This window comes from Periplaneta americana, chromosome 2, assembly GCF_040183065.1.
Source record: "Periplaneta americana isolate PAMFEO1 chromosome 2, P.americana_PAMFEO1_priV1, whole genome shotgun sequence".
NCBI lineage: Eukaryota > Metazoa > Arthropoda > Insecta > Blattodea > Blattidae > Periplaneta > Periplaneta americana.
The window spans coordinates 75,034,545-75,061,896 of NC_091118.1; the positions used below are offsets into that span (position 1 = coordinate 75,034,545).

At 38.0% G+C, this 27,352-nt stretch overlaps 1 protein-coding gene across 1 annotated transcript in view; it reads left to right on the forward strand.

The window, feature by feature from the left end:
• Window positions 1–27,126, forward strand: part of LOC138694338 (isatin hydrolase-like) — a 29,554-nt gene extending 2,428 nt beyond the window's left edge. The window contains exons 2-5 of the mRNA XM_069817957.1: window positions 8,076–8,197; window positions 18,443–18,646; window positions 18,789–18,953; window positions 26,442–27,126. Coding sequence (XP_069674058.1) covers window positions 8,076–8,197; window positions 18,443–18,646; window positions 18,789–18,953; window positions 26,442–26,605 — 655 coding nt within the window. The 3' untranslated portion in view covers window positions 26,606–27,126. The remainder of the gene's footprint in view (window positions 1–8,075; window positions 8,198–18,442; window positions 18,647–18,788; window positions 18,954–26,441) is intronic.
• The last annotated feature ends 226 nt before the right edge of the window (window positions 27,127–27,352 follow it).

Consider the following 27,352-nt stretch of genomic DNA (forward strand, 5'->3'; position numbering starts at 1 on the left):
AGCTTCGTGACTGTATATAGTAGACTGTGCCGAAATCCTAAACAAACCTGTCACTGATTCTCTGCCTTACGAAAACTCTCAATCTACCAAAAAGTGTAGGCCTAAAGTTCCGTATCGCATTCTCCAGTAGACCCTAATATTTCATTTGAGTCATTCAATAAAGTAAAACTTTATATTTATTTACACTTGCTTGACTATAGTGTTAATTCTAACCAACGCAGCACATAAAATAACTATTATGTATTAATATTAATACTGGTATTAATTATTATGTTCAAATTTCAATAGCTTCCAGTAACCGACTCAGAAATCTAGTACAATTTTAATTTCATGAAACTCCAGTACTGACAACGTCTGTCTCAGCTGCCAACATAACAGTTACAAAATCACTATAATTTGTAGTATTTGTCAGTATCGAAATTCGAAACGAAATTGGTAAAAAAAAATTCAACCTGCAAACTAGAAAATCACCACAGTCCCCTAGCATATGTAGTAATGGGGAGGAAATGGTTGGGTTTTACCTTAGAATACGACGTAAGGTGATCCGGACTATAGTAATAGGGGGGAAAATGGTTAGGTTTCAACCTTAGGGTATAACAACTCTTAGTGTATAATGTAAGAAGACCGGGCTGCACTTTATGATAAATATTATACAATTGATATGAGATGAATAGTAATGGTGAATTATGTCAACATATTTTCAACATTTCGTTAGTATTTGCGAAAACATGTACATTTTCTGTGAAATGATAGGAAATGCACAGTGTCACCAACATGTGGGCATGGTATTTATCTATGCCGTCTTTGCAGGGAGAAATTTGTTTTTTTTTCTCTCTCTCCTTTCCTTGTCCTCCGCCACTGTTAGCGACAAGGGCAGGTAGGGTTTTGATGAGGAGACAGATTGTCGTCAATTAGACGCACTGTCATTAATAAGGTTTGGTAGGATTTTATGAGAAAGATTAGTGAAAATTAGACCCATTGCTAGTGACAAGTACCGGTAGGATTGATGAGGAGAGAGATTAGTGACAAATAGTCCACTGTCAATGACATAGGGTTTGACAATGAGATAGATTAGCGGCGAGTGCTTCGCGAAAAGATTACACAATTTAATATTAGGTCTATTATCCTCTGTTACATTATATTTGGTGGGTTCAGCGGCAAAGTGGGCCAAATGCCATTTATTAAGAAAGGAGAAAGCAAGGGTTAAAGTTAAGTGAATACCACAGTTTAATGAAGATTGATATATAATTTAGTTTTAATGTGTATACTTTATATTACTGGCTATATGTTTCCATTAAATTATGGTAGTAACTTCATTTTAACCCTTGTTTTCTACGGTTTTAGTAAATGGGGCTTGGCCCACTATGGTTCTGAACCCTTCATTTATGCTTCGGTTTTGTGTATAATTTTTTATAATACATTTTTAATATGCATTTCTTTTAGTGCATTAAAGACATGACATTACACATGCTAAGACTTCCACTTTATCATTGCAGTCAATTCTTAAAGAATATGTCACAATTTTGCCATCGATACATCGCTTCTCTTTTCTTCGACATGGCTCGGCACGGCCCGGTCACTAATGTCGAGGGTAATAGGCACTGTTGTAACACACGCATTGTCCAGTTGTTCAAAATCTGAAGTGAATGTTTTTATTTAACCATCTGTGTGTGTATAATGCCAATCTTGTATTAACTTTCTGTAGTTGCGGATTGTATTATTCACGTCTCTGTTTCGTTTCTATGTCAAAGCACAACTGAATAACATTTTTTTAATACATTGCAAAACTCTATCTGATGGATAATCATAAACTCTTTCGAGTGGGTTATGTATTATAGTACAGGCAGAATCAATAGGAGGGTTTTTGGTTTGGTACGGAAACAACTCACTCCACATTTTCTCTAGCGGTTTATGACCTGAACAAAGAGACCTTTCTGTCGCTCCATTCGAATGTTAGTTATTGACAAGTGCTTGTCTGTGATACTACTGTGCTACAGTTTGCTCGTAAATATAATATATCTCATATCATAATAAATAGTATTTTTAAACAGCTACTAATCATCCGAGTACTGTAATCGCTATCATGCCTCAGTCGGACCCTGATATCAGAAGCCTTACTAAAGGTGTTACTTATCAACTTCACTGTTTCTTGAAAGAACTGTGAAGACATTAAAGATGTCCTATCATCAACGCAGACGTCACTGTCAAAGGCCAGTGGCGCTTCTTTACGATAGGTCCAGAGAATTTATGCAAAAGGGAGACGAATAGCAGTAAAACAATGATCCTATGGAGCCTAATTTTACATTTAAATTACTAATATATTTTTTAGATATTATAACATTTTATTTTATGCTATATTAAGTTGTTTATTTAAGACATTAACAATGGAAAATTGTTTCATTATTTAGATTGTTGAAGACCATTATTAAGTTAATTTAATTTTTTTTAGAAATTGTTCACGGAATAAGGTAAATTTCTTAATTGGTATGCTAATTATATCTCTGTCAAATGGAGTATTATATTGTAGTCTACTACATATTCTTGACTGCTAAATTTTTAGGAGCTCCAGTGTTAGTTATAATTAGGTAAAATACATTACGTTTGGCAATAAAATATTATTAGGATCATAAAATGAAATATTATTTAATAACTTGTCAATAATACATTAACTTGAGTAGATATAACTGTGACTGGCGACTATTTTATTGACAATTTTTTCAGTGAATATATGCTATTTCAATACTTCTTGTATTGAATTGTTGATTGTCTTCAATAGGCCTAATACAGAAGCATAAACAAGACTGAATGAAACTCACCACATAGAATCAGAATAGTGCTGAGTGCCAATTTATAAAACGATTTTTTGCGTCATACTTATTATGTTATTTATTTTATTAAGCTAAGCCATTCTTAAGTGTGCTTTCATTACGAAACTCGTTCATGTTATAATAATATACATATTCCACAATCAGTAAATATACAGTAATATTTTGTACTTTAATTTTTAATTTTATCGTGATTTATAAAGTTGGTAAGTATACTGCATAAACATCATTTAGTATTTACTATTTCAACATAACATTCTGAAAATACATAAATACAAAATATTTGTGTAATGCTAAATATTTGATTTATATTAGGTTTACATTACACTTTATTACATTTCTGAAATGGCTTAACTTGCGAAATATTATAATGATAATATTGAGTAAAGAACGTAGGTTCTATTTGTAATTATTACAAATCACGTTATTATTTTATTTATTTTCTAAGTTTTCCTGTAGTGAAAAAAAGTATCAATGGAGGAGAAAGTTATTTGGGACAGGACCATACACCAAGCAGGTTCTGAGGGGTGTAGGAGTCGGGGTAGACAAGTAGGGGTTCGCCAGATCCGCCGATTTCTTCTGCCCCTAGTATAGTATATGTGGCCGCATACTCCTCTTATGTAAAGGAATAGACTCGTTCACATTATTATGTTCATCGAACATGATGTAAGCATTTCTATGACGATCGGTCCACCAAATCCTTTCATTTTTTTTTTCTTTTAATGTAGTAGGTTAAAAAGATTGTCATGTAGGATAAATAATGTAATTTTACATAACATTAATTTAATTTAATATAATTAAACGGAATATCAAGCATTTTTGTGCACAGTAGATTATACGAAGACAGGATATTCCTCTGACATGCCGGATGCTGCGCGTATTTATATGTAGCCATTGCGTCCCGCGCTAGTTTAGTATCAGAGTGAGTAAGAATCGAATAGCATGTGAGTGACGGCGGAGGCTAATTATACGAGAATGTTTATTGATGACCAGATGAATTGCAACTTCCCGACACGGGCCAGAAGCGTAAGACTTGAGTGAACAACGGTAGTTTTTATTGCTACTAACATGAGAAAAAGCTACATTCTGCTTCTACAACGCAATATTGGGACTCTTTCTTAAGTTATAACAGAAGCGGAAGCAAGATACAGTAGAACCCCGATTAACCGTCACCCTATTAAACCGATTGTTGGATTATCCGTCTGTCATTCTCTCCTTTTTTTTTTTTTTTTTTTGTTGCAGAAAAAATATCGAGTACTGCACAATACATTAGTACGTATTTTTTTATAGCGACTGTTCGAGTGACCTGTTTAATTTCTCTGCACAAAGTCTTTCAGAAGTGCCAAAAGAATACATGTTGTGCTAAGTATCTAAGAGAAGTGCATATAATTGAATGGTTTTGGAAAAGAGGAACTGTGGTTCATCTCATTTCGGGATACGAGATTGGAGTTACAACTATGCGAGATTTAATAAAAAAAACAAGGATAAAGTGTATAAATTACTTCAATCTATAACATGAGACCTACACTTTTCCTATCTTTCCACAGAAATCCATCCTTGACCCTTAGAAACCCGTCATTAATTAATTCATTAATTCATTCATTCATTCATAATGTTCTGTTCTGCAAACCCAGCATTTTCCCGTCTTTCCTATTTTCTGCCTTCCTCTTAGTCTCCGCATATGATCCATACTTAATGCCTTTTATTATTTGATATCTTCTCCTGCCACGAAATCTTCTCCCGTTCACCATTCCTTCCAGTGAATCCTTCAGTAGGCAGTTTCTTCTCAGTCAGTGACCCAGCCAATTCCTTTTTCTCTTCCTGATCAGTTTCAGCATTATTCTTTCTCCATCCACTCTTTCCAATAGAGCTGTTATACCTAAAACTTCTGATCCACTACCTAATGTGTTAAAACACATGACCACGGAGAAAATTACGAAACTGAATAAAATTATGCAACACTTAATTTATGAAAGTCTTCTATGGTATGGATTATCCGATTTTTTTTTATTAACCGTTCAGCCCACCGCCTTCCTTACCACAGATAATAGAGATTCTACTGTACCTTCAAATAAAGGCTGGTTAACAATAAGCCGGGAACGGAAACGACAACGAGAACAAAAACGGAAATAATTTAAAATAAATGTATTTAAATGGGAGCATTCACAATTAATTATTGTGAATGCTCACATTTAAGTACATTTATTTTAACATTATTTCCGTTCTCGTTCTCGTTGTTATTGTTTCCGTTCCCGGTTTATTGTGAACCAACCTTAAGTGCCTTTCCGCACTGGAAATACATTGCAGCCAAGAAACAAACATTCTTGTCGGTAACGGCAGTTGTCCACATGTGCGTTGTGAGTAGACAATATTTACGTGACTATTAGAAAATGGACCCAATGTGTTATGTAGAAACAACATAAAATTAATTCGTATGTCGCGCGGTATATAGAGTGATCCGATTGGGATGACATAAAATAAAAATGTTGTAACATAGCAATTGTTGACATTAAATTTCCAGCAATCTGTAAATAATTCTAGAAGAATGAGATGTATCGACTTGTAATTCGGACTCTGAGGTCTCCGTACTCAGAACCGGGTAACTCAACGCTCCGTGGAGCAGCGGAAAACGGCCCTTGCTCACGAAATACTACTGCCAGCTCAGCAATGCAAAAAGCTATGCTGAGACTGATTACAAATTGCAGATAACTGTCGTACATTTATATAATAGGAAACATATTCACTCTCTCAACAATTAATGGGCTTTATATGGGATTGCGATACTTACTTACTGGGTTTTAAGGAACCCGCAGGTTCATTGCCGCCCTCACATAAGCCCGCCATTGGTCCCTATCCTGAGCAAGATTAATCCAGTCTCTACCATCATATCCCATCTCCCTCAAATCCATTTTAATATTATCTTCCCATCTACGTCTCGGTCTCCCCAAAGGTTTTTTCCCCTCCGGCCTCCCAACTAACACTCTATATGCATTTCTGGATTCGCCCATAAGTGCTACATGCCTTACCCATCTCAAACGTCTGGATTTAATGTTCCTAATTATGTCAGGTGAAGAATACAATGCGTGCAGTTCTGCGTTGTGTAACTTTCCCCACTCTCCTGTAACTTCATCCCTCTTAGCCCCAAATATTTTCCTAAGAACCTTATTCTGAAACACCCTTAATCTCTGTTCCTCTCTCAAAGTGAGAGTCCAAGTTTCACAATCATACAGAACAACCGATAATGTAACTGTTTTATAAATTCTAACTTTCAGATTTTTTGACAGAAGACTAGATGACAATAGCTTCTCAACCGAATAATAACAGGCATTTCCCATATTTATTCTGCGTTTAATTTCCTCCCGAGTGTCATTTATATTTGTTACTGTTGCTCCAAGATATTTGAATTTTTCCACCTCTTCGAAGGATAAATGTCCAATTTTTATGTTTCCATTTCGTACAATATTCTGGTCACGAGACATAATCATATACTTAGTCTTTTCGGGATTTACTTCCAACCTTATCGCTTTACTTGCTTCAAATAGAATTTCCGCGTTTTCCCTAATCGTTTGTGGATTTTCTCCTAACATATTGACGTCATCCGCATAGATAAGAAGCTGATGTAGACTAACCCGTTCAATTCCAAACCCTCTGTGTTAACCTGAACTTTCCTAATGGCACATTCTAGAGCGAAGTTAAAAAGTAAAGGTGATAGTGCATCTCCTTGCTTTAGCCCGCAGTGAATTGGAAAAGCATCAGGGATTGCAATACACATAGCTATGTGGAATAATTTAAACATTCTTGTTTGAGGAAATAAACTTACACGATCGGCACATACAGCGTTAGTAAGAGTAGGCCTACTTATGTGTATGAGTGTGATATTTTTGGTAATCAGCGAATTTTAGCGAACTTGATATAAATTCACAAAATTACTTCATAATCACGATATTTTCATGGAGAATTCACACGAAAAATGACTTTTTTCCAAATAAAAAGAAAACATTTTCTTCGTTATAGAATATAAATGAACATTTCTACATATTTCATCGCTTAGCATTACATACTTGCATCTGGCAACATGGTATGCATAGTTTCAGACACTACTTCCAGGGAGCAGCGCAAACAGACGACGGTCATTTCTCTTTCCCGCAACAGTTGCCTTCATGTGATCAAGAAGGCAGTTCCGTCACTCCCTAAGAGTCGAATGAAATTGAATTATGAATTTAATTAGTGATGAAAACATTTTTTGTTGGTTTCAAAGCCATTGTTACAATAATAATAATAATAATAATAATAATAATAATAATAATAATAATAATAATTTAAAAAAAGGTTACTATGTTATTTCTTCAGTTTCTCTAGGGTGCGAAATATGCACAAAATTGTTTCTTTTTAAGAAATATTAACCGAAATCAAACCATTTTAATAACCGAAATCAGGGTAAAATAGTCACCATGAAATCACATCCCTGCTTATGTAGTATGCATATTTTCCTTAACTTCATCCCTCTTAGCTCCAAATATTTTCCTAAACACTTTATTCTCGAACACCCTTAATCTCTGTTCCTCTCTCAAAGTGAGAGTCCAAGTTTCACAATCATACAGAACAACCTGTAATATAAATGTTTTGTAAATTATAACGTTCAGTGTTTTTGAGCGCACACTAAATGACAACAGCTTATCAGCCGAATAATAACAGGCATTTCCCATATTTAGTCTGCGTTTTATTTCCTCTCGAGTGTCATTCTATTTGCTATTGTTGCTCCAAAGTATTTGAAATTTTCCACTTCTTCAAAGAATAAATTTCCGATTTCTTTATTTCCATTTCAGTCTATAACACTCGATGCTCCAGTTGCTCGGGTCTGCCATACATCACACTCCTGGTTAAAACGACGTTGAACTGATGGTACACTTTCAAATTTTGCAAATCGCAACACGCATTTATCTCGTCGTCTTGCAGTAAACGGCATTTTATTTATTCAATTATTCCTAACTGACAATCTAATTTCTTTTGTTCTTAAAAACATAGATACAAAACTCCCGTGTTTTGACGTCCTGTTGAAAGTAAGATAACTTTGGTGTCACTCCTGATATAATTTTTATAGCTATTATTTTATGTCATTCCAAACGAATCAGACTGTATTTCTGATTAAATTCACAATAGTAAATACACGTATATTAAATTAGGTTCAATTCGTCCATCTTTTGATATACTAAACAGTAATTTATTTTCTTTCCTTGTTTTTCTCAATAGGTACGCAGCAAATGAATTCATGGCTGCTGAACACGGTGGCACACATCTTGATGCCCCTCATCACTTCAGCAAGAATGGATGGAAAGTGGGTGATATTCCTCTCGACCGACTAATTGTACCGGGTAAGGTCCCTTTACTTAATGTCTGTCTTTCTGTTTCATTGTTGAGGGTTATTAGAACTCGTAGACCCTAGTAGAACGGCTGAGATCAACGTCTCCCTCTTTCCATCGGTTGTGCATGCCTCGCAACTGATACTATCTATTCCTTTAATGCCGTCACGTTTTGAAGTTTGTTTACAGTCAGTGCTTTATCCCCTTTCACTGCTATGCCAGTAAACTGTATACAACAGACACAGAAATAGTCATTTCTACGAGCAGCCTCTGAAATGTTGGCATACATCTCAAACTAGTTCTAATTCCGTAGCTATTACTCTAGCATGAACAACACTGAAAACCGGAATACGAAATACAGACGAGTCAACCCGCATGTCCACGGTAGGGGTGGAGGTAAAAGAAGCAATTTTCGTTGTCAGTGAGACTACGAGATGGCATTAATGGATCCAGTGTACAGTCGAGCACATTACCTGTGATGGACATCACCTCACAATGTTGCTTTTCAAGCCAACGCCAATAGCAAAAGAACAAAAACATATACAGGGTGGTCCACTTAACTCTTTCATCTTCGATAGAGTGTGAAATATTTTAGGTATACCGTACACGAACCGACAATTACAAGTTAAATTACCTCGAAGGGGATATCTGATACATGTAATGTTTTTTTTTTTTTTTTTTTTTGTACATGAAATAATTTTGAAGATATTAGAGTCAACTTTCTGTTTTTTTAATAGGAACCAACTAGGCTGTGTTTTGTATTGCAAATGTTGCGTTAGCTCTGTCTACTAACAACTGCCTACTTTACTACCTGTTTTAATGTCACCGGTAAGAGTAAGCATAAACATTGTCTGACACATCCTTTCTTACAAAGTTGATTTAAATGAAGATGGAACTAACCATAGTACTATACAATACCCAATACAACCCTTATTTCTTCAGTTATGTACTGGACAATTGAACGATAAGACATCGGCGAGAAATCTGATTGCACACTGGACATTTTGTGTTTTGTTTTTTGAGAATAATATATTGTTTATATTTTATTGCAAACTACTTTTATGTCCCACTTCACCACGTGCAACATTTCGACAGTATTAAAATGTACAGTACATTGTGATTGTTATTTAATTGACGCACAAATCTAACCGGAATTGCCCTTCTCCTGTTCGATCCTTGGACAGATATTGCTTATGTTTAAAGATAGCAATTTACCCACAGAGACTACAAGGTTAGGTATACATAGAGTGTTCGTTGTACGCACGAGAAACATATCCCCATTCAATTGCTGCGATAAAAACACATTTCAATTGTAACCTGGCCATACCTCAATCTTCACGTCATTCATGACTTAACGACAGACAAAGCACAACTAACCTAATATCCTCATGTTGTGGTATAAATTCCTACCTTTACTTATTTTTATTATTACCGGTGACATTTACGATCTGTAAAGTAACCAGTTGTTATTAGAGTTAACGCATCATTTGCGATACAAAATATAGTTGGTTCCCGTTTAAAAAAAAGGAAGTTGACTCTAATATCTTGAAAATTATTTCATGTAAAAAATTCATTACATATAAATTAACTTGTAATTGTCGGTTTGTGCATATCTGAAATATTTCACACGTTATCGGAGGTGAAAGAGTTAAGTAGGCCACCCTGTATATGAGTATATAGTATATACCGGGTGTTTCAAACCACCCGAATCAGCCCTTTTTCTCGAAAGAGAATTAAAAACATGTTCTACCAGGTGCGTCAAACAACTAGAGAAGACATGAAACAAAGAATTATAGAACCCTGAGAGTCTCTCAGCTCTGTTGAAGTGCAATCACGGATGTTAGGTGGTGATCAGAACATTGTTTAGCACAGAGTGGCGCACATTTTGAACACTTACTCTGAAGAGTGTACGTACATAAACAACAGATGGCAGAAGATACCATTTTTGTTGCTTTGTGAGTAAACAATAAAAGTTAGAAAAAAAGTTTCAGTAAAAGTTGTTTCTAGTGGTAACTTCAACGATCCATGTTCTCATTTGAAATTTCGAAGTTGACCACAGATAACCCTACTTCCGGTTTGTTAGGGGAAATGGTACTACCACTAATTGATCCTTTACATAGGTTTTGGTTATAAAAATTTTTTTATGAACAACCAATATTACATTGTTTTTTAGAAAAAAAAAAAGCTGATACGGGCGGTCTGAAACACCCGGTATATTAATTTCATAAACAGTGAGAAGAACAATAATTCTATCTGTAAAGAGAGGAACATATAATATGTTTGTGTAATAAACTGTTATTGACTGTAAGGCGAAGTAATCCTAAGCGACATTATGAAAATTTTCTTCAGAATCGTAAGAACTTAAATGCGACAGGCTCATGTCAGTAGATTTACTGGCATGTAAAAGAACTCCTGCGGGACAAAATTCCGGCACACCGGCGACGATGATATGACCTCGGCAGTTGCGAACATCGTTAAATAAAAGGTAATTTAACATTTAAATCATAAGGAAATTGAAGGTAAATTTATTAAGGATCCTATTGTGGGAGATTTAATTATTTTCTGACATCAGATTGTAACATTGTTTTTTCCGCTCTAACTTGTACAATAGCATATAATTCATTGGATCTTTCTCATGCCTGAAAACGGTAAATCCACCCCATTTCATCAAACTCTTTGGGTCCAATTTGAAGATAAAATTTACAAATATAGGCCTACAAGATTGTTCGTAAAATTGAATCCTCTAATTGAGTTTACTCAAAGTCGAGACCCAGCTAAATAGATTTGCAGATGTACAAGAATTACATAATCGTTTAATAGTATTTAATATGTATTTTTGTTTTGGTATGAAGAACTCCTCCCCAAAGTTTGCGCAAGTGTTTCTGAGTCATACTGTGTATTTGACGCAAACGTTCATTTCCACCATAATCTCTCAATTTCCTTTTGTACAATATCTCAGTAATGTACAGTAGTGGCAAAAAGAAACCGGACCGACTCTTGTAGCTGATTTCAGAGCCTTGTTCACTCAGAGCACCGATAAACTGGTAACTAAGATATTTTTGGTTCGAATCCTGCCTGGGGAGGAATTCTTTTTTGTTCCTAATTCAAATGTATTCCCAATACTTTTCAATTGCAGCGATATTTTACTACTTAATTAACTTATTATTCCCAGAACATGAGTTTTACCAGCAATCGAAAAGTATTGAGAATAAATTTGAATAAGGAACGAAAAAAAGTTTCCTTCCCAGGCAGGATTCGAACCACGAAAGTCTTAGTTACCAGTCTATCGTGCTCTGAATGAACAAGGCTCTGAAACCAGCTACAAGGGTCGGTCCGGTTTTTTGCCACTACTGTACCTTCACTGGTATAACTAAATAGAATAGTAATTGATTCAAACACATTGAGTGTTAACGTATATTGCGGAACAGAAATTATGAATTTCGATCGATCAGTCAGTCAATCAATCGTCTGATTTAAGGTTTCTAGTGCAGTCAGTTATTGTTTCTTAATCATGTTAAACTGCACTATCACCTTTATTTTTCAAATTTGGTCTAGAATACTATGTCATTAGTAAAGTCCAGAAAACAGACAGTGTTAGTAATTGAACGGGTTACATCAGCTGTCTGTCTATGCGGACGACGAGAATATGTTAGGAGAAAATTCACAAACCATCAGGGAAAACACGGGAATTTTACTTGAAGCAAGTAACGAGATAGGTTTGGAAGTAAATCCCGAAAAAAGTATATGATTATACTTCATGACCAGAACATAGTACGAAATAGAAACATAAAAAATTCAACTACCTGGAGCAACAGTAACAAATATAAATGGCACACGAGAGGAAATTAAACGCATAATATGGGAAATGCCTGTTATTATTCGGTTGAGAAGTCTTTATCATGTAGTCTGCTTTCTAAAAACTGAAAGTTAGAATTTAAAACAGTTATATTATCTATTGTTCTGTATAGTTGTGAGATTTGGACTGTTACTTTGAGAGAGGAACAGAAGTTAAAGGTGTTCGAGAATAAGGTGCTTAGGAAAATATTTGGAGCTAAGAAGGCTGAAGTAACAGGAGAATGGAGAAAGTTACACAACGCACAACTATTCTTCACCTAACATAATTAGAAACATTAAAGTCAGGCGTTTGAAATGGGCAGGGCATATAGCACGTATGGATGAGTGCAGAAATGAACATAGAGTGTTAGTTGGGGAACCTTTGGAAGGCCGAGGCGTAGATAATATATAAAATAATTTTAAAATGAATTTGAGAGTGTTAGAATATGATGGCATGGGCTGGATTAATCTTGCCCAGTATGGAAACCGATGGCAGGCTTATGTGAGGGTAGCAATGAACCTCCGGGTTCTCTAAAATCCATTTGTAAGTAATTCAGTACGTATTCATGTTAAACTAAATTTGAACGCCGAATATTAATGCTGCTAGAATTAAGCAGGCAAGAAAAATAATATAAATATTCGAGTAATATTTAAAAAAAAATGTAAGTTACTTATTGTTAAGCTAAATCCGGCGCAGATGAACATTTCATGGCTACCAGTAACTATAAACCAAATATAACTAATAAATGGAGAGAGCCGCCATCGATCGAGGTCACTAAATGCGAGCAGACTGTATTTAAGGAGCGATTTGAGTTTTGGATTAAATTTTTGTTTTTATTGTTAAGATCTGTAATACCAAGTCACTTGTATCGTTGCTCAACACTGGAATTAATTAGAACAAATCCAACAGTAGAAGACGTTTATTTTAGCGTGTCTTCCAAACACTGCTGACTGTGTCACGCGTACAAAAAATTGTTATGACTATAGTAAGAAAATTAATAAACACAAATATAAAGATGAGAAAATATAAACTTGTTAATGCTAGCAGTCGCATCACTTCTATTTACAGAAATAGCGTCAATGTAGCAAACAGACGAGCAGGTTTTCAAATAAAGAAACTTCATAAACCCATAATAAAAGCAGGACAAATGTTATGTTTATGTCCATGGTACATTACATTTAATGCCAAGTTACGTAAATTAATAATGCTGTATGTTTTCTCCATTTGTTCTCCAAAGGAAGAGGAGAGAATATTAAAATGAAGTGAAGGAAAAGAAATGTATAGTCAACTGTGGATATGATGAACTCGGTTATAGTGAACATTCGGTTATAGTGAACCTAAATCGTTGGTCCCGACCCGCATACATTAAAAAGTACATTAATATGGTATGGTTAATGCTGTATGTGTACGAGGAAGAGAAGAGAATATTAAAAAAAAAGTGAAGGAAAAGAAATGTATAGTCAACTGTGGATATGATGAACTCGGTTATAGTGAACATTCGGCTATAGTGAACCTAAATCGTTGGTCCCGACCCGCATACATTAAAAAGTACATTAATATTTCCGCTTATGGTTAACCTTAAAAATTGAAGTTACAAGAGTTTTATTCTGACAAATTCTTATTTGAAGTCAGACCTTTTTGGATAAAATTGAAAGAATGTGTTGGAACAACATTCTAAGCTTCTTACTCCTTTAGTCAAAGAACAAAGGTAGGATTAGACATTCCTAGACAATGAGCTGTACTGTAAATCCAGGAAACGCGTGATGACCTTGCCTCACTCCATCGTTGAAGGGTTGCCATTCTGTTCTCAGGCACACTACTCTACTGTTATTTCTAATCCTCCAATTCTAAGGGTTGATTTTGTTCACAGAAACATTTCCATTATGACTAATAGCATTGAAACTGCCTTCTTTTGTTAAAAGGGGACGAACATTATGTCCAGAGCATAAATGAAGGTAATATTCTGATGGCTTTCAAACTCCATCATCTTCCCAGTTTCCATTAAGCGAGTATGCAATCGCATCATAACAGCGTTTGTCGTTTCTACCTGATCAGTCTGTTTCTAGTGTTCGAACAGTGAATGTATATTGTACTGTATAAAAGTATCGAAGCGTGAAGTGTTTTCTTTGGAAGATAAGGCGAATATTATAAATTACATTGAACGTAGTCTTTCGCAAGCGGACGTGTGTCGACAGCATTGTTTAAGTAAATAAACTGTATCAGTATACAGTATACAATGTAATCCATTCCACAAAAATGAAATACTTTAATTACTGTACAGTATTTTATTTTCTTCACAATTTCATTCATTCCTGTCATTTAAGGTTAGGGGAGAGACATTTCGGATTTAGTGAACCTCTGATGTAGTGAACGAAATATGCAAGTCATCAGAGGTTCACTATATCCGAAGTTAACTGTATAACTTTACCAATGTACCCGGGGTTTAGGGCCATCTTGAAAGTAAAAATTCTTAGTTCTTGTTGGCTGGTTTCTATTTCGGAAATATTGGGATAAAACCACAAGAATGTAGATTTTCTATTTGTAATCGATAGGAAAGAATCTTCTTCACAGCCACTTTGAGCAAGGAACAGTTTATTTTCTTATCGACTGTGCTGAGTTTTGACAATCCAAACATTGTAGAACATAAAGCAGAAGTCAGGGAGCCAGCAGATATATAAGATCCTCCAGTAGTTTTTAAGAACTTGGAGTTTTGATTATTCCTCTTTCCAGCATAGTATGTTACTGATGTTGATAGTATTTAGAATCAGGTGCTCTTTCTTGAAAGTAAAGGCACAGAAAAAGGCTTAGGGCCGTATTCATAGACATTCTTAGCGCGGGCTTCCAGTGGATGATCAGCGAACTAACGTTTTTCGTATTCATAAACCAGTGTTAGCGATATGATATGATATGATATGATATGATATGATATGATATGATATGATATGATATGATATGATATGATATGAATACCGTACAAGTAACCAGTCGATAGCCGGGGCTAGTTTAGCACGCTCGTAGCACGGGCTAGCGAAAGGTCTATGAATACCACCCTAAGGGCCTATTCATAGACATTCTTTGCGCGGGCTTTCGGTGGATGATCAGCGAACTAACGTCTTTCGTATTCATAAATCAGTGTTAGCGATATAATATGATATGAATCCTGTTTAGCACGCTCGTAGCGCGGGCTAGTGAGATAATAATAATAATAATAATAATAATAATTATTATTATTATTATTTATTTATTTATTTATTTAACCTGGCAGAGTTAAGGCCATGCGACCTTCTCTAACACTCAACCAGGAGTAAAAACTGCGTTACAAAAACACTACAAATTTGCAAAGTACACTACAATTTTACACACAAAACTGAATAAGATAATAATAATAAAATGTAAACAATAAGTAAGAAGAAATCAGACATAATATATAACATACAGAAAGACAGAAAAAAGCATAATAAAATGTGAACAGCAGGTCAAAATAAATGCGGCTTACAAAGTATAAAAAATAAGACAATTATTCATAATAATAATAATAATAATAATAATAATAATAATAATAATAATAATAATAATAATAAATAAGAATAGTAATAATACTAATAGTAGTAATAAAATAGTGCAGCACAAAGAATACAGTGAATACAATATTTTTAAGTACACACAGTAAGGAAAATTATGATTATACGCATATAGCTCAACTTATCACATTAGAGATATACCATTATCGGAAAATATGAAAACAAAAATATAAAATAAGTTGAATATCACTAGAACATAAAAAAAAATGTGAATACGCGGAAACATGCAATACAACACTTGTCATAATAGTAAGTTAGTTTGGCAACTCGGCATAAGATAATTTTCTAACTTGGATTTGAAAGGTTTCAATGTTCGGCAGCCCTTGACTTCAGGCGGCAGAGAGTTCCAGTGACGAGTGGTAGCAACAGTGAAAGATGAGGAATACAGAGACGATGTATGAAGTGGAATTTCTAGCGTGTTATCGCGTTGTGATCGAGTATTAATATTATGATAGCGAGAGAATGAAAACGAGCGAATAAATAATAGGGGGATGAAGTGTGCATAATTCGATATAACAGAGAAAGTGAGTGTAGATTTCTCCTCTCATGTAACCTAACTTCTCGAAAGAAGGTGGGATATGATCATAGTATCGAACATTACAAATGAAGCGGACGCACGCGTTATGAACACGCTGTAGTTTCTGAGCGGAATCAATCCTGAGATCACTGAACAAAACGTCGCAATAATCGAAGTGAGGTAGAATGAGTGTCCGTCTATGTCTACGAATAGCACCCTTATTGTTTAAATTAATAAACCCTCCGACAATAATATATTATTTCAGTAATCCGCCATCGTAATAGTTACAACATTGTACACGAGATTGCGTTTTTTAATTCTTCTTTGAATTTGATGCAGTATCGGACTTCTTGGGTCCCCGACTGCACTATGGTGTTCTTGTTCCTTGTGTTATTACTTCACAGAATCTCTTCTTCGAACAAATTCGAAGACGTTGATGTCCTTGAAGAAAAAGTTTGGAAATTTCTTTGTGCTTACTTACACTGTATCACAAGACCACCAGTTAGATTACTACCCAATATCAAAAATAGCCATTTTCGGCGTTCTGTACAGTCTGAAGTCCTCTACATTATAGTCTCCAATTCTTTTAATGAAGTAATTTGGGCTTCTTTGAAGTCGACTGTAAAACTTCCTTATAATTTTGATGAGAACTTCCTGTATATATATATATATGGCATATTGAGATCTTAATGTATTTGAGATGTTCTAGTAAACCAGTCAGACCCATGAATCAGTCTAAGAGCCTTGTTTTGTGCAACCTGTAGTGGTTTGTAAGCATTGCTGTTCATATAGCCCCAGGAAGGTGCAGCAGTACCAAAGCCTTATAGAGATACAATTTCCGTTTAATGCTTATGGCGCCTGATTTTAATAGAGGAAATATATGTACTATGCGTCCAATGGCTTTTCCTTTAATCTGATGGAGATGCTGATGCCAGGACAACCTCTGGTCCAGAGTTACGCCAAGATATTTGACAGTTGGTTGATACTCCAGCTCTTTATCGCATATGGTAAGTTTAGGGTTTCTTTTCATCGTGCACTTCGTAAAACAAATAGCCTATGTTTTATCAGCATTTAAGGTCAGGCGCCATTTTTGAAACCAATTTTTCAAGAGAGAAATGTGAACTTGCAGGGTTCTGGCTGCATACAGGGGATTCTGACGAGTTATGAAGACAGCAGTATCGTCGGCAAATTGAGCGATGTTAGTTTTTGGGTGGGTAGGACTATCAGCTGTATAAATGTTGTAAAGTGTAGGCCCAAGGACCGATCCTTGAGGGAGACCAGCATTTACTTCATGGACAGAAGATAAAGCTGCTCCTTCTTTGATTTGAAACTTCCGTCTGCTTAGAAAGGATGCAATGAACTTAACGGAGACATCGGGTAGGTCACTCTTCATTAATTTATATATAAGACCTGTGTGCCACACTGTGTCGTAAGCTTTTGAAATATCAAGGAATATCGCAGGTGTATATGCTCTCATGTTGTATCCCTTGGTTGCCGATTCGACAAGACGGAGAATCTGATGAGTAGTAGAACAACCTGGTTGGAAAGCCATTTGATGGTCTGGTATGCATTTTAAATTGATCTCCATCCTATTCAGGATAATTTTTTCCAAAAGTTTGCCTATAGTTGATATTAAACTTATAGATCTCCTATTTTCAGGATACTGGGGATTTTTGTTTGTTTTGGGTATTGTCACTATCACTGCAAGTTTCCATGGTGCAGGAAAAAGCTGTAATCTTATATTGGTATTGAATAATTTTATCATGAAAGCTACTGCCCTTTTAGGTATGTTTCTTATTGCAGTATTTGTAATCCCATCCTTGCCAGCTGCTCTGCGGCCAGATAGCTTTTTAACTATTTTCTTAACTTCAGATGGTGTGGTAAATCGAATGGAATTTTTGAGATTGCGTCTGTCAAGTGAGAGTTTAAATGTCCAGCCCGGAGATAGATGGTGCTTCGGTCGGGAGTTTGTGTCCAGCTGTCGCTATAGATATCGTTTGGTGAAAAAACACATCGGCGGTCCGGTAAGGGTTTAAGTGTCCAGCCGGCGCTGTGAATGTTTGGATTGTGAGAGAACGTCCCAGGTTGGTGCGTCAGATGTCTGTGGGTTAGAGAGAACGTTGAACTTCGGACAAAATGATACCACATCCATAATAAAGTCGCGATATGACCATTGTAGTCAAAACGACTATAAATAAAGCACAAAAATAAATAAATAAATGTGTGAAGACATGTTTTTGTTGTGGCAATAGTAAAGTTTTGCTTTTTTGTGGTAATGGTAGGGTTTAATTATGGTTCTCTATGTTTTCTTTCTCGACTTGCAGCTGTGCTGATGGACATGAGATCAGAAGTTGCAAATCAACCTGATTTTGATCTGCTACCGCAACACATTTCTGACTGGGAAGAAGAACACGGAGAAATTCCAGATGATTCAGTCGTTCTTATTCGATATGGCTGGGGCATATATTACAATAATCGAACTAGATACTTCGGTTTCGAAAAACACGGCCGAAATATGCACTTTCCAGGTGAGTATCTAAATAATGTAAGAAATTATTATTATTATTATTATTATTATTATTATTATTATTATTATTATTATTATTATTATTATCATAATAAATGTAGTACCGTAGTGTGTAAGCTGATTTGTGTTTATAAAACAATTAGGTTTATCTCGCGAACTCGCCACGCGAGGTACCCTGGTTGGTGTTGGCACAGACACGCCGTCCGTAGATGCAGGAAAAAGCGTCACTTACAGACCGCACGTGCATCTTCAGACAACCAATATGTATGTCCTGGAGAACCTCGATCTGGAACATGACAACATGCCAGGTAATGTCCTGTATTCCGTATATACGGAGTATTTCAGAATCCAATATACAAACTAAGAGGGTAACTGGGGTGTCGAAGCAAACAATTTCTCTCAGACAGCATGGAATTCGCTATTCCACTATGCAAAGACCAAGGTATTAGCCTAGTGCCTGAAAGTGAGCAACCAGTAATTGCGTAGGGCAATACGGCAGTCATCAGTCAATTTGTAAGCTTGCGCCCTTATCAACGGTTGGTCCCAGCTTCCTATCACCACGCCTGAACTGTGACATTTACCTCCGCTTTCTCAAGGAAGCGCTAGCTCCCTTGCTTTAGGATGTGTCTTTGATGATGAGAAGACGCATGTGGCACCAGCACAATACACAGCGGATTTGTGCATTAACGTTCATAACTTCTTGAATACCACTTTCTCCAAGTGATCGATTGGTCGTGCTGGACCGGTTTCTTGGCCGCCAACGTCACCAGCTTTTACCTCCTTGGACTTCCGTTTGTAGGGCGACACAGCATTCAACGATGAAGGGGATCTTTGTTATAACATCATGGCAGAAGTACAATCAATCAGTATTGGAAAGAGTGAGACAATACTGTTTATTGGTGAGTAGTTGTGAGCTTTGATTGCAGGTAAATGGACATTTTGAACAATTGCTGTAATTTGAGAAACAATGAAGTTTTAGGGTGCTATGTCATAGACATTTCGCTAGCCCGCACTACGATCGTGCTAAACTAGCCCCGGCTATCGAGCGATTACTTGTACAGGATTCATAGCCTATCATATCATATCGCTAACACTGGTTTATGAATAAGAAAAACGTTAGTTCGCTGATCATCCATCGGAAGCCCGCGCTAAGAATGTCTATGAATATGGCCCTTAGTGTTTCTCTTATCAGTTTTTACTGATCATGGCTTAGCGGAATAATGACGAGAAATCGAAGCAATGTTGTCCGACAAAAGTTGTTTAATTTTATGAAACGTTAAAACCAAAAACAGTAACATATAGGCCTACATAAACGCCTCTAATTACCCAAGGCAACAAAAACATGCAGCGTTTCGATCCGTGGTACACAGATTAATCATATACCAATATACCGGCAACACTACAATGGAGAAGTACACACTATCAGGTACATAACACAAGAGAATGAATACAACTCCTACGTAATAGGCAACTTCAAGGGAAAAACATAATCAGATCACAAAAAACAAATAAAAAACACAAGATTACAAGTAATCGCACGAAACATTACACCTTCATTGAGAAAACTAAAATGCAACATTGCATATAGAACACACAACACATTATAGAAACATTTCAACACAAAACAACACAAACAAACTACGTACGGAAACTGGTAGAAATTTTGAAACACGAAACGACGAACACGTCACAGTCATAACAAAATCACCCAATAAAACCGCCTACGTACAATACATCACCAATACTAACCACAACTATATCAATATAGGTACAAGCAGATACGGAAATTTTACACATTGAATCGAAAGCCAAAAACTAATCATAATAAGAAATGCATGTATATAAACACATCAAAACACAAACATAACATAACCTCAACACTCAACTAAATTTCGAAACTCTCCACACATCCTTCCCACAATGAAGACGTCGAAAAACATGCAAAACCTAACTAGACTGTATGAGAATGGCGAACATCACGTCGAAACTGGTCACAATGGTATAGTACTTTCATAAGTATGAATAATTAATAGAGTAAGTAATTAAGATTTGTTAGTTAACAAGTTTTAATGTTTCATCATATTTTATATATGCGTTAAAAGTGTTGTGCTTCAAAAATTAAAATAAACAAGTCTGCCTTGGCCTCCCGAACTACCCATTTTAGTTTGTGATTGAATTCTGAAACACTCTGTAGTCTGAATGCACTTAAGAAGGAAGACATAGTAGGTGGGTGGCTGTTTTAATTATTATGCAATATATTGTGACGGCCACGTGAGGTTCGATCTCACGACCGACGGAGGAAGGGCAGAGGGGGTGTATTACGGCAACGCGGCGAGGGGAGGTTGCGCGCGCATCTGCTACTGCTGAGTGAGGAAGGAAGCAAACTGCTACGTGCGGAGTGAACGGGGGACGGACCCTCCCGAATCGTCCAGAAGTCCGTCGAAGTGGAAATCCAGATTATTCGAGAGTGGAATCTTTGGCGAACTCTCCAGAAACTATCGTTTAGTTATAAAAGAAGATACGCGAGCGAACTTGAGCAGTTTATTCAGCCAGTCAGTAAGCCAACGTTGTTACAGTCAGTGAACAGAGCAAGCCTGCCAGTCTTGTGTACCGGAGTTCGACTTGAGTGTGCGTCTGCAACTGTGTCAGCATCCGAAGGCCTGAGTTCGAGTGCAGTGGACCGTAGTTGGAGGGAACTGAGTTCGAGTACAGTGGACTGTCTCTGAAGGTCTAGGGTTCGAGATTCTGTGAACGCGAGTGACTGAGCTAGAAGAACTAGCCAAGACAGACGAGCTGTGAACTGAGAACTGACAGTTCTGTATTGTAAATAATGCTTTGTGAATATTAGTTAAGATTAACAGTTCATTGTTGTTCGTAATAGTCCAAGTAAAATTGTCATTGTCGTCTGTGGAGTGCACTAACGGATACTGTGTTACTGTGTGGAGAGCAAAGCCTATTGTTGAGATAATAAAATTACAGTGTTGTTCAGTATAAAAAGTTACACTGGTGTCAGGAGTGGGATATTATCGACATAATGGAGAACCTACAGCAGATCCTGGAAGCCATCAAGGAAATGAACAAGCACATCAGTGAGTTGAAGAACGATATAAGTGAAGTGAAAACGGAGATGAAAAGTGACATAAGTGAATTGAAAACAGAGATGAAAAGTGACATAAGCGGAGTGAAAGATGACGTCACTACGCAAATTGAAAGCGTTTCGGCCCACGTAGATAGATTTGTCGCCATCGTGAAAGACGAACTTAAGGCCGATTTGGATAAACTAAACCAGAATTTTACAACTATAAACGAGACAGTAGCCGAGTTGAGACAGGTTGTAGACCATTTTGACGGCAAAATTCGCGCTCTCGAACGTCGTCAAGTGGAAACGAGTGTGCTGATGGACAAACACGCTGAGGAAAACAAGCACATCCTCGCGTTGGTGGATCGCCAGGCTAGAGAACATAAACAGATAGTTACAGAGGAGGTTCGACGGGCAATGCAAGAAGCGGCCACAGAGTTGAGGACTCCATATAGTGGCCCTGCGGAACCATCGCCTTCAGCCAGACATTCCGTCGCCAGTTCGAGGCCATCGCAGAGCACAATGGGTGGACTCCGGCAGAGAAAACCACTCAGCTGCTGGCCGCGCTTCAGGGACAGGCATCGGAGATTCTTCATAGTGTTCCAGAAGATGGGACAGCCGCTGAGATAATGGCGGCCCTGGAGGGACGTTATGGTGACCATCAACTTGCGGCAGCATTCAGGACCCAACTGAAAACGAGGGTCCAACAGAATTTGCGATGGCGGTGGAACAACTGGCCCATAAGGCCCTCAGGGGCCTACCTACTGACTTCATCGCTGGAGAGGCGGCCTACACCTTCGGCAGCGGAGTTCGAGACCCCGAAATTAGACAACAGCTACTCTTGGCAGAGCATCGTACCATCAACGCACTTTGGCGGCGGTCCTCAGGATGGAGGCGGCCAAGTCGGCAGCGGGAGTCTCAACACCGCACTGGATCAGGAGCGTCACGGCGACGGATGCTGGGGGGCGCCAACCGAAGCCAGCCGAGCGGCAGAGACGAGGAGTGCCCACCTGCTGGCCCTGTGGCAGACTGGGACATTTGAGAAGGGACTGCCACAGATCCGGCCACAGGCAGGAGAGAGAGGTGGCCGACGTCGAGGAGCGCCAGCAGTCAATGGAGCGGCGGAGACGACGGTCGCCCACCTGCTGGTCCTGCGGCAGACGGGGACACTTGAGAAGGGACTGCGATCAATCTGGCCACAGGCGGGAGAGGTGGCCGACGTCGAGGAGCGCCAACAGTCAACGGAACGGCAGAGACGACACCGACCTGGCTACAGTCAGGAGAGAGAGAGGGCCGATGCTAGGAGGAGCACGTCGGCGCCGTCATCACCGTCCCCTTGGCTCGTCCTGAAACCGGTCAACAGAAGATGCGACGATGGGCTGATTGCTGAAGGACGGATAAAAGGCCGTCCATGCAGAGTACTGGTGGACACCGGGGCGATGCTCACTATCGCCAGACCAGACGTCGTGCGTGGCCTACCTGGGAGGACGCCGCTGCGCCAATACGAGCTACGGACTGCTTCAGGCGAGATCTTGCCCATCCAGAGAGAGGTGTTCCTGGATCTGATCTTGGGGAAGAGGAAACTGGAGATGTGGGTGTTCGTCGCCAACATCATCGAGGACGTCGTCCTGGGACTCGACGCCATGCGGTTACTCGATGCGACGGTGGACGTCCGGCGCCTTATACGCCGTTTAGGTCGGGATGAAGTGTTCCTGATGGACGCCGAAGACCAACCCGTGGCCAGCGAGCTCTCCTTGGAGGGCCAAGTGGAAAAGCAAGACGGCGCCCACGCAGTACGAGTATCGCTGCACAGCCAAGCCAAGGATGGGGTGGCACAACCATAAGGAGGGAGCAGCCGGAGGACCCCAAACGTTGGACCGACTAGCGGCCGACCAAGGGTCTGTCCGGGGCGGCCAGTCCTAAGGAGGGAGCAATGTGACGGCCACGTGAGGTTCGATCTCACGACCGACGGAGGAAAGGCAGAGGGGTTGTATTACGGCAACGCGGCGAGAGGAGGTTGCGCGCGCATCTGCTACTGCTGAGTGAGGAAGGAAGCAAACTGCTACGTGCGGAATGAAGGGGGGGGGACGGACCCTCCCGAATCGTCCAGAAGTCCGTCGAAGTGGAAATCCAGATTATTCGAGAGTGGAATCTTTGGCGAACTATGGTTTAGTTATAAAATAAGAAACGCGAGCGAACTTGAGCAGTTTATTCAGCCAGTCAGTAAGCCAGCGTTGTTACAGTCAGTGAACAGAGCAAGCCAGCCAGTCTTGTGTACCGGAGTTCGACTTGAGTGTGCGTCTGCAACTGTGTCAGCATCCGAAGGCCTGAGTTCGAGTGCAGTGGACCGTAGTTGGAGGGAACTGAGTTCGAGTACAGTGGACTGTCTCTGAAGGTCTGGGGTTCGAGACTCTGTGAACGCGAGTGACTGAGCTAGAAGAACTAGCCAAGACAGATGAGCTGTGAACTGGGAACTGACAGTTCTGTGTTGTAAATAATGCTTTGTGAATATTAGTTAAGATTAACAGTTCATTGTTGTTCGTAATAGTCCAAGTAAAATTGTCATTGTCGTCTGTGGAGTGCACTGACGGATACTGTGTTACTGTGTGGAGAGCAAATCCTATTGTTGAGATAATAAAATTACATTGTTGTTCAGTATAAAAAGTTACAATATAGTACTCTGGTGTTGGTTGTATTGACTGTAAAGGGGCTCGTAGTTTTGGAAAACAAATGAAGTTGGAAAAATAAGTATCCACAGGAACAAAACTTAATAAGTGCAAGTAGTACAATTTAGCTTCTTCTTTACAGGTTATATTCTTCCTTTAAATTCTTTAGATTCTGATAATTTCGCGGAAATACACATTTTTATCATCTCTGAAAACGAAAATGTGGTTTGCTGTATTCTGACAACGATCACCACTAAAGTACTAGAAGGATTACATTTATAAGCGGAATCTAAGAGTAAATTTATCATTAATATGAAATGTAATAATTTATTAAAAATTTAATGGGTATTTGCTTGAAGCCAAAAACATACAGAGTGCTATTCATAGACATTTAGCTAGCCCGCGCTACGAGTGTGCTGAACTACCCCGGCTATCGACTGTTTACTTGTACAGGATTCATATCATATCATATCATATCATATCATATCATATCATATCATATCATATCATATCATATCATATCATATCATATCATATATCATATCGCTAACGCTGGTTTATGAATACGAAAAAACGTTAGTTCGCTGATCATCCACCGCAAGCCCGCGCTAAGAATGTCTATGAATACGGCCCACAGTGATGAACTCTGTATCAACTTCAATAATTTTTACGTAAAAACGTCTATGCTAAATGAATGAATGAAGGAAGGAAGGAAGGAACGAACTAACGAAAGAATGAATGAATTGGAGAAACAATAAAAAAAAATTACGCGGAAACGCGTCCACGCAACGAAAACTGGGACTCCAGGAAGTGTGTGAACTCTAAGCTTGTTGGTCACTTGTCTCACTTCGATTTTTGCCGTTCTATTTGAAGGAACATTATATAATTTTGAAACGGGAAAGCCAAAAATGGACGTAATCTAGTAACTTCCATCTGATGTGAGTTAAATGTCAATTGTTCAGAAATGGATAAATCTTACATATAACGGACCTCTCAGAAAACGATTTGATCAACCATTCAATAACTCGCTGTGAATTAAAAACGGTAATAAAACATAATGCAAAATGATCACAAAATAAAGACGTCCGCAGAAATCTCAATGAAGAAAGTTTAGACGATATTGACGCTACAGAGAAAAGTTTTCTGCCAAAATTTGTGATAAGCCACCGGCGTAGCTCAGTCGACTAAGGCGCTTGCCTGCCGATCTAGAGCTGCGCTTGGGCGTGGATTCGATCCCCGCTTGGGCTAATTACCTACTTGGGTTTTTCGAAGGTTTTCCCCCAACCGTAAAGCCAATGTCAGGTAACCTATGGCGAATCCCTGGCCTCATATTGCCAAATATCATCTCGCTATCACCAATGCCATCGACGCTAAATAACCTAGTAGGTGATACAGCGTCGTTAAATAACCAAATACAAAATCTCTGACGTCTAGCGCAGATTGGTGTATCTAAATCATAAACAAGTGTTGCCACGAAGTAACTTAAATTGATTCCATATAAGACAATAAAGTGTATGAACCGGGCGAACCTGATAGTTGAATGAATATTTGTAAATTGGGGTTGCAGAGTATTTTTAAAATAAAACTAACACGTGTAAAACAGTTGTTCGCCCTTCAGACTGTCTCGTATTGTTTCTATGCGGTGAGAATTAGTCTATGAATAACATATGCTGTTCTCTTGACCGACCGCCCATCTGCCCGTCTGTTACTGCTTCTGTGTGACGGGAATCACAACGTCGTCGTCCGCTAGACAGGAGAGTAAATTTCCCCGAGGATAGGGAAAAGACTTCTTCGTACTTCTTCAAATAGGAAATAACTATGTAATTGAGTTTGATCCCATGTTCTTCTGAACTTTTCTTATTAATAAGCCGAGAATAAGTCTCTTAAATGTAAATATAATCTCGTGAATTACTTTGCCTATACTTATATAAAAAAAATCTGTTCTGAAAGAGGGACGTCCCAGTCTTTGCTATAATGTACCTCACATTTCTATAATAATAATTACAATTTCATCGAACTGTAACTGAGATATGATCTCTAATTTCTTTTAGAAAGAGATTTCACGCTGTGGGTGATGCCCATGAAGATAGCAGAAGGGACCGGAGCACCTTGTCGGGTGATAGCTGTGTTAAACTTCAGTCCTTCAGTGGAAACTTCGTTCAGCTTGATTTTATCTGCTCTTGCTCTTATTAGAACTTTACAATATCTTCAGTAAGAAGAATACAAGAAACTTCAACTCCGTGAATTGAGAACTGTTTAAATGTTGATCATAAACGTTATATTATTGTAAGATATTTTAGTTGTGAACTTTGTTCTTATATGAGCATTGCGCAATAATAGTATGAAATTCATCATATAGAAGGACAGATGCAGAAACGAAGGTGTGGAATGACCAAGTTTCACGTATGGAATGGAGGAGACTAGTCAGGACTGTAAGGCATATGTACAATATAGAAAACGAAATCCTGAGAGGGGAGCATAACTGTGCAGAATTATGTATTCTTAGAAACAAACTGATACACTAGAAAGAAGAACGAGAAGAAGAAGAAAAAGAAGAATGGAAAAATGTTTATTTTCTAGTGTTACTACGAACTGAGTGTCATACTTCTATCTGAGAGTAAAAATATATTATTTGTAAATAAAGCACTTCGAAATATTCCTCACGTACTTCTGTACCGAGGTTATAATTCTTCTCTGCTGTACAGCATTAATAATAAATTAGTGTTATTAACTCCATTATAATACGATCATTAATAACAAAGCATCTGATTAATTGATTTTCTAGAATATTTATTGTATAATTTCCCTCTTTCCTCTGATTGAGATTCTATTATCAGGCAGTACATCTCAGTTGAAGACATATTGTCGTCAGAGAAAGAACAATTGTTTGTATGCATCTGAAGTCTAACTTTTCCAGCTGTATTTCAGAAAATATCAATTGTATTTCAGATTTGTCATTTGT